At 43.9% G+C, this 9,346-nt stretch overlaps 1 protein-coding gene across 2 annotated transcripts in view; it reads right to left on the bottom strand.

The window, feature by feature from the left end:
• The window catches only part of Nus1 (NUS1 dehydrodolichyl diphosphate synthase subunit), a 28,068-nt gene extending 19,548 nt beyond the window's left edge, over positions 1–8,520 (bottom strand). For both annotated transcript variants that reach the window (XR_002476000.2, XM_021628052.2), the window contains exon 1: positions 7,900–8,520. Coding sequence is in view for 1 of the 2 variants with exons in the window: in XM_021628052.2 (XP_021483727.1) it covers positions 7,900–8,335 (436 nt within the window). In the remaining variant the exon portion in view is untranslated. The remainder of the gene's footprint in view (positions 1–7,899) is intronic.
• Positions 8,521–9,346: the final 826 nt, after the last annotated feature.

The following is a 9,346-nucleotide window of genomic DNA, read 5'->3' on the forward strand; positions in this document are numbered from 1 at the left end:
AACCTATGACACATCAGAAAATTATTTTTCTGATAGGTGAAGAACGAATTATAGAGGGGTCGGAATTTAAATAAAGACCAATCAGGGGGCTAGTAACACAAGTGAAAGATGATGGCAACTGAAATTTGGGTGGGACAGGTGACACCAAGGTAAGTGGGACAACTAAGCTGTACAGGCTGAGAAGGGCTAATGGTGAGCTACACCTTCAACAGAATACTCAGCTGCGCTTGCAACATCAATAGCTTGATGAAAGTGAGTCTTATTTTCCAGCATGGAGGAAAATATAGAGGGCAAATTTGGGAGGATTTTCAAGATTATTGTTTTGAACGTGTAATATTGAAGATAGAGAGTCTGAAGTTATGAGGCAGTGGGGGCTAACTGTACAAACTACAGGGATACTTAAAATCATGACCAGGAGAGACACCTGAGGCAGCACTAAGCCGCCCATATCCACTTACCCAGCTGATCATGGCCAAGTTGAGCAGAAAGACAAGGACTCACATGTACCTCACATTTAGAAGAGAAACAAAGGAGAAGCCAGGCATGAGACTCAGTAGGTAGATATGAATCAAGAAATCCAAGCAAACATAGTGCTACAGAAACCAGGCACACCACATTTCAAACACAATTAAGTCCACCCGTCTACCTATAAGTGTACAAAACTGCTCTCAGACTCCTCAGTGAAGTCTTCCAGAATCTCTACTCTGAAAGGAAAATGACATTCTGGTATCATGTACAGGTCTCCACACTCATATGCCCAAGCATGTGCACACTAACTGGGCAACAAGACATGACATAAACACCTGTCCAAATTAAGAGAACCAGGAAACAAGGAGTTTAAACAAGTATTCATTCACCAAATCTTGACTGTACTTAAAGGTTCTTTCACAACTCATGTGAAATGCTTCTCAACCCTATAAAATGACTTTTAAAATACATATTTAACATATCTTTTGATGTTAGAATTTTTACAATTATTTCTTCTGTAGAAGCAGATCTTTTTAAAAAACATCTGGCAAAAAGGATTTCTAGGAAAAAGAAAGAAAAATAACACTGAAACTGTCTCTCCTAGTTATTAAGCTCCTTCAAGCTATGCAATGAAGGTAATATATCCTTAAATACGATGCCTAGAGATCTAAATTACCTGTTGCTTGCCTTCATTTAACCTCTGTAACACACAACCATCACACTACTGGAGAGGACTCTTTGGAGAAGAAAACATATATGTAATAGTACAAGTATTTTAAGTGAAAAGAAATATTAAACTTTCACATGACTACCAGAGCCATAAACACAAACCCTTATAAGCCATTGAACTATTTGATTTTAACGGAGAGTGCTGGAATGCTAACATACTGCAGCATGGAAACAAGCATGTACTGGTGCCTTCGTGAATGGCTTTAAGCCCTTCAACATAAGAATGTTAGCTGAAGAAGATGGACAGATTTTCTCAGCCCCAGCTGCACTGTATTTTATGTGTCTGTTTCATCAATATGGGGGATGCAACAACAAGCACAGGGCTTCACACGAGGCAAGCACCCACCCACAAACAACATCTCCAGCTAAAGTTGCCATTGTGAAGTAGGAATGTCTTCCTAACTCTGTTTATCTGATGCACAGGTCAATGGAGAGCAAGTGCTCCATAGAGTCAAACTGTGGTGATTAAACAGGCATCCTAAAGCTCAGGGTGAACACGTAGATCAGCTAAGATAAGGAAAACTATCTGCCTTAAAATGCATTTTACAAAAAGTTTCTATCATCTGTATGTAAATACCATGATGCCAAGACCCAAACTGATGCAATACAGTCAGTACATAAAGAGACTATTGTCTGTTCTCTAAATGATGAAAATCAACATTAAAGTTACAAGAACAAAAGCTTTTAAATAAAATTTAGTTCAAATTCTAGCATGTAGTATACATTAAGAATTCAACAAAGGAGATGGTGAGATGGCTCAGTAAGTAGAGGTTCTTGTCTTTGAGCCTGGAGACCCAAGTTCAATCCCCCTAGGCCTCACATGGTGGAAGAAGAGAACCAACTCCTGCAGGTTGTTTAACATCCATAAATGTGCTGTAATACATACAGCTCCATACCAAATAACTTTTTTTTTAAACAAACAAACAAAAAAAATGTTACTATTAAAATTTAATACAAGGGGCTGAAAAGATAGCTCAGTGGTTAAAAGTATACATGGCTCATGCAGAGAACCCAAATTCACTTCCCAGCACCAATACAGCTAGCTGCCTTTAACCTGGCTTCAGAGGCTCTACTGCCCTCTTCTGGCCTCCAAGAATACCTACACTTGAGGAGCTCATACACAAATTAAAAATAATAAATCTTTAAAAAGGCTTAATTCGGGGCTGGAGAGATGGCTCAGCAGTTAAGAGCACTGTCTGCTCTTCGAGAGGTCCTGAGTTCAATTCCCAGCAACTACATGGTGGCTCACAACCATCTAGATCCTCTACTGCTCTCTTAGAGCACTAATATGCATAAAATAAATAAATGAAATCTTTAAAAAAAAAAAAGGCTTAATTCATAGACCTAATACTATAGTTTAATAACAGAGTATTAAGAACAAAATCATTCCTCACATCAAAAAACAAAGCAGGATAGAACCTTTCAGAGATAAAGCAAGATAGGGATGAAATAATGTAAAGAGCCTACAAAGGAGGTGGCCTTGGCTGGACAGGGTTTTGATAAAAAAAGTCCTTTGCAAGAAAAAGCAGTCAAGGACATCTCAGGATGGTCAGATAAAATGCAAAGTTCTAGGAAAAAGTAAGAAAAAGGTGCGGAGTAGGAACCAAGGTTCCCTTCTACAACAAGCGCTCCATGTTCACTGTTCAGTTATCAAATACAATCATGAATGCAACAGGACTTTCAATATGTCTGCCATCTCTATAATTCAACATAAGGAGAACAATCATATTGAGTTATACCTCCAGCAGGGCATGGTGGCACACACTTTTAATCCCAACACTCAGGATGCAGAGGCAGGTGGATTTCTGTGAATTAAGAGGCCGGCCTGATTTACAGAATGAGCTCCAGAATAGCCAAGGCTACTCAGAGAAACTCTGTCTTGAAAAACCAAGAGTTATTATACCTTCTGCTAGTATCTAAGTCACAGGCCAAAGTAAAACAGACGAATTTACTTTTCTGAAGGGTTCTGGCTGCACCTCAGTTCCTCACACTTGTGTGTGGGAAGCATAGCTCTCTCTAGAGTCAGAGTGCCTCACCCTTGTGTGTGGGAAGCATAGCTCTCTCGAGTCAGAGAATGTGCTCTGCCCAGCATGCCCTAAGAGGAGCAAAAAGGGAAAGAGATACCTGTGGAGCTTCAAGTGCAGATACACACTAAGAAAATACAAGTACCCTTAGAGGTACCCAACATTATAAGTAGATCTAGGAACAAAGTAAGACAGACACAAGACTGACTACCAAGAGGCAAGAGACAGTAACAGGAAATGAAAGGGTGGGCTCACAAGGATCCAAGAGATACAGCCATTTGCACAGAAGAAAGTGAGCACTCCAGGAGGAGGTGATAGCAAATAACCTAAAGGTGGATGTAATATGAGGGACAGAGATCGGGGAGAACTAGGTTGTGAAGGCTGGGGCATCACTGGGCAATCCCTTCAGGGCTAGTGTGAGAAAAATTAACCAAAAACTACTGCATAGGAGAGATTTACAAGTAAAGAGATAAATGCAGAAAGAACAAAATATTTTTTGCTATCCTGTTGCTGAATCTCATATAGAAAATAATGCCCTGCTGACTCATTTCATTTTATAAGTAACACTACTCCCAAGTTATCCTCAGGCATCAATAGCAGTGAGAAAGAGGAAGTGTGTGTGGTGGATGTGTGCAGGGTCTCCGTATCACATCCACTAAGCTACATCTCCATCCTGCCCATGAAACTGTTACGTAAGGCAAGTGGCAGAGCACCTTTTGTTCTGTGTTAAGGTCAAACTCTACTGTGCAGAAACACCACATAAGTAGTTTGATAAAAATAGAGATGCCTGTGTCGGACTACCTCAATTCAGCTGATCGGTAAGTGTGATGAATCAGTATTTCCTATAAACATTCAAGGATTCATTCTAAAATGCTTCTAAACAGCCCTACAGTAAGCATGGTACCAACACAACCTGGCAGTAAGAACAGGTACCCATCCAAACAATTTGGAGCACTGTGCACTTCAAGTGAACACAGGAAAGCATAACAGCCCTAAGGCTGGAACACCAAATACACTTAAACAGTTTTTTTAAACACAGTTCCTGTCCTAATCATTTCCTAAGTCATAACCATTCAGACAAAAATAGTCAATTCTCCTTACGAGAACTGAGCTCAAAAATTCCTGACCAATCTCTTAAGTAAACTTCAATTTCCAAAGAATGAATACAGCAGAAATTAACATAATCAAAAAAGTCTGCAAGTATAATGAAAAAGTAAGGCTTAACTGAGTATCTCAGCCCAGAGTTTGATTCCCAGAACCACCACCACCAAAAAAAGAAAAAAAAATGGATATAGTTCTAGCCCTTTTAAACGTGTTTGCTGTTGCTGCTGCTGCTGCTGTTTGTTTTTAAACCAGGCTAGATGAGGTGAACAGTTCCAGCTTTAGGAAGGTAGTGCAGTAAAATCATGCGAGTCCAGGTATTTGGGCAGCATAAGAACTCAATTTAAAAGAAATTTCAAAACCAAACAAGCCACATTTGGACACATGCCTGTAATCTCAGCACTAGAGAAGACTGAGGCAAGAGAGCCTTACTTAAAGGCCAACTTACCAAGATCTTGTCATCAGCTCACAGGAAGACACAATGCAAAGTAGGTAAGTATCAATAGATATTTTAGTCTAACATTTAAAAGCAACCTATAACCCATCATAATCAGAATGAATGGTACTTAAATACAGACAGGAGGTTGAAGAGCTGTAGGCTAGGAGAAAATTAAATCAATAAGCTTGTCTCCATGGTGGCTGCTAGCAACTCCTGTTACTTGAGGCACAAGCCTTTTTTCCACTGAGAAGTATACTCAACTTTTTTCACCAAGATAGATGAGTGACTGCTTGCTTAAACTAAGTCCTGCCACCTTACAGCTTTGGTCTGATTCTGGGAACACGTGATCTGAAGGCAACCTGATCATTTTGAGGTCTCTATTACATAAGGAAGCCTAGAGTAGCCATGTGGGAACCATATGAAGACAGGCGGCCATCTCTCTCCTATTGCAGCCATTACAAACCAGGCATAAAATAGATGACACATAATGACAACCTTTATGTCCCCGCCAGTTATCTGACTACAGTCTATGTAAGTGACCCCAAGGGAAACTGCCCAACAGTACAGTCAACACATAATTACTTAAAACACTGAACTTTGGGGTAGATTTCTACCAAACAATGTATACATAAAACAGCTATCTGAGCATTCACCTTACCTTATTTCCCAACACTCTGTTTAAGAAACTTATCTGTTACAACCACCAAAGAGCTGGCATTTCCAATTCACATACAGGGACAGGGTAGTGCTCAAGCCCCAAGCCCTATCTACCTTTGCTAGTTCCAATGCACATGTCACCTTCCCTCTTTCCTAGAGCCACCCAGGCTAAGAGCACTTCTAAGGGAATTTCCCCTTCCTCTCCCTAAATAAAGTCCTTCATGCTCACGTGTCATTTCTGATTTATGTAGCAGTGTGGCATTAATTCATAGTAGACATCCTTCTTTGAATGTTATATCATTTCTTACCCTTATTTCTTCATATCGCAGGCTGCTACACCAAGGCAGGTATGAATGCAGCATTGATGTATATGTTTTTCTAAATATCTAAATACAAATTTCTCTAAGTATACAAAAACAAGCTTAAATAGAAGCATACTGAAGAAAATAAAATAAAGTTTAAATATCTTTATCTAGTCAAGTCTTTGTCCCTTGGTCACTGTACCTCTTCCTATATCACTGCCTTTCAGCTATCATCTCCTCTCCCCTCCCTTATTTTTCCTCATTATGTGTCTAAAACTAGATACTTTCCAACACATTTATATTAGATACCGGACTTTTACTAAAATATTAGCTTTTGTTTTCATTTGCTCCTGAATACTCATGCCTGGAAAGGTATGGTATTTAAAAATACCCAACTGTGGCTTGCTGAATAAATGAATCGGTCAAAAGCCAGGATAGGTAAATTAAAGATTCCTTATTCAAACTATGAAATTATCACATAAAAATGTTTTTCTAGTAGCACACAAAATCCTTGAAGTCTATTCAGTAAAAACTGTTCCTTAAATCTCCATTCAGTTCTCACTCAAAACTTGGTTTAAGTCGACATCTTTTCATTGCCCATAATTTTCCCTCTAAGAGCGTATGACACAGGATTTGAGTCACAGCAGAAATTCAGTAACAGGAATAGCAGGAACAAGGAAGTGTGACTGTATTGTAATCCTGCTCCGAGGCAGTCTAGTCAAACAAATCAGCTGTTATCTATTCCTTCCTACTGGATGTAAGTCAACACACATCACTTAACTCTTAAACTTTCATTTTTTACTCCCTTAGTATATCCCACACCACTGACTGCACTGGCTCAGGAAGGGAAGGTTGTCATCGCCTTGACTTCTACTGCTCTCCTGAGTCCTTCAGGAAGTCCTGTACTGTCAGTCTCTGAATGAAGTAAGCGGTACCCTGTAGGGCAAATCGTCATTTCAGGATGGGCTCTCCTTGCTAGCTGTAAGAAAGATGATGAGGTGTCAGTGATAACTACTTACCCTCACCAACCCTACACTTAAATATCCAGCTAAGGGAGAGAGATTTAAAGGTAAAACTCAAATTGCTGCTCTGGAGCACGCAGGAAACTTACCGAATCAGGAATAAAGCAGTCATTTCTCTTTCCTGCATACCAATCCTCCTAACCCCCTCCTTGGCACATCTTTATCTTTAAGGAAACACCAATGCATTGAGAATTAACCGAAATCCAAGCCTGACATTTAGAAGCCTCCACTCTACCTCGCTCCTGCTCTTCAATGCCCTACTCAAATTTCATCTTCTTTACACCAACTCTCAAGTTCCTCTCTTCCGAATTTCTCTCCTTTCTAGAAGTAACTATACTCCCCAAATGTCATCCATCACCACTGTGAGTGTGGGCCTTCCTCCCCGCCAGCCTGAGAGAAAGCACATGAGACCAAGACAAGATTCCAAGGGATCTATTTGGCATAGTGCTTTAGGCCTGTCACCATGCAGTTAAGTGTTTAGTTTTGTACTTAACAAAACTCTGGTGACATTCGTTGCCTCGATTAGAACGTCCAGAAAGACAAGCCCTTAAGTACTGTACTGGCCGCTGAGGAAAAATGATGACATGTGATTCCAGGCTTCAGAGACAGGGGTGCCCCATGTTGCTCCGGGCCTTTCTAAACTCTCACATACTTTTCAGGAACCCAACTCAAATGCCACCAAACTCCAAGAACTCATCTGGAAAACCTACGATGCGGCTCATGTATATTCTCCACTGCCTGGTCTCACTTAAGATGAGTGCACTGAACCCCTTTGAAGAGACACTTGGAAGAGCACACAGACTGGTTATAATTATTTCCCCGTGCCTACTTTTGTGACCTTGGGCAAATCAGTTAATGTTTTGAACATCAGCTCCCTCTTTTGTGAAACAAAGCCAAATAGATAACCGTCTACATAACGGACTATAATAAGTATTTCCAGACGTTAAAAATACACTTAACCAAAACCAAAGATTTACCCAATGTTCAATCAAACTGATCTCCCTTCCTCGAAAGCGCCAGCGCCGTGATTTATACTTAAGGGCCAAGGGCCACGGAAACTCGCAGGGCCTGGAGGGCGGCGGCCTCGCACGGCGACCGGGGGCAAACCGGCCAGACCCGGAAGCGCCCCTGGCACCCCATCTCCCACCCGGCCTCACCTTGGTGGTCGTAGACGCTAATGTAGGAGATCCCCACGGCCATGCACCACACCACGAGGCTCGCGATGTCCGAGAAGCTGGGCTCCTGCTCCTCCTCGGTGATCACCAGGCCCATGTGCACCGGCAGCTTCTGCAGGGACCGGCCGTCCGCGCGCCAGCGCAGCCGGGGGTGGGCGGCGGCCGGTCCGGGTCCCCCGTGCGGGTGCCGGTGATGACGCCGGTTCCTGCCGACGGCCAGGAGCTTGCGGAGCGTGAAGCCGAGCGGCGCTAGGACCGCGGCGGAGGCGGCGCGGCAGCAGCGCCTCCAGATCCAGTTCCAGGTGCCGAAGCGAACGCGGAGCCAGGAGGCGAGCGTGCGGTGCCAGGAGGCGAGCGTGCGGTGCAGGCAGGGCAGCGCGTGCAGCACCCGCCACACCAGCTCGTACGGCCACGTCATACTCCTGGGGCGCTCGGGCACCGTCTCCTCCCTCCGGCCCACACCCGCGGCGCGACGGCGTCTTATCCTCCCCGGCGGCCGGCGCGGGCCATCGCTCCGCGTCCCCCCAACCCCCGCGCCCGAGCCCCTCGCCAGTGCCAACACCTCAGCTGGCCCCCGCCGCCATCTTCCTCCGCCCTCGGCAGCCCCGCCCCCGTTAGTACATGGACAGTTCTGATTGGCTGCCGGGGAACTCTGACGCGACCGGGAGTCGAGGCTGGAACCGCGGCGGCGCAGCTGGAGAGGGCTTGCTCTTGAGAATGAGGCGGGCTCCGGGACGCTGGCGCCCCCTCGGGGTGAGGAGGGCGACCGCCAACGACTCTGGGCTCTCTGGTTGGGGTGTTTCTTGGACCAGATGACCTAGGCATCCCCTTGTTGCCCATCTCCTCTCACGGTCATGACAAACGGTTTCCCAGCTGGAAATTACAGAGAGGGAATCCACCTCGTCAAGCATGTGAAAATGCTGGAAATCAACCAAGGTCCCCAAATAGAAAATGTTCCCAAAGTCTAGGGTGTTCTTGGAGAAGTCTCATCCCAGGTTTTTGTCCAATCTTCCGACCAGAACAAAACCTCCCGGAGTGGGAATGAGGCCCTTCAGTATAGGACCCAGAAGCAGAACTGCCATAGCATTATTGCTAGGGACAGAAGCAGGTCCTAGCATCCCTAACAGATTAAGCTCTGCCGGTGGCCCATCCTCAATAGACAATGAAACAGTAGACAGTGAAGGGCAGAAAAAATGGAACCTGATGCAATGCAGCCACACTGAAGAGAGATCAGAGTCCAGATACACGAGAACTTATGCACGTGGTGTTTATCTTCACAATCCTTAAATGAAGTTTCATCCCAGCTAGAAAACAAGAGATAGGTATAGCTAAGCAATCCTGGTCAAGGTGGTGTACCACCCATCCATCACAGCAGACCCAGTCCAAAAAAGAGTTTGGCAAGTTGTGTGAAGTCTTCCCCCTCCCCCCC

Source organism: Meriones unguiculatus, chromosome 20, assembly GCF_030254825.1.
Source record: "Meriones unguiculatus strain TT.TT164.6M chromosome 20, Bangor_MerUng_6.1, whole genome shotgun sequence".
Taxonomy (NCBI): Eukaryota; Metazoa; Chordata; class Mammalia; order Rodentia; family Muridae; genus Meriones; species Meriones unguiculatus.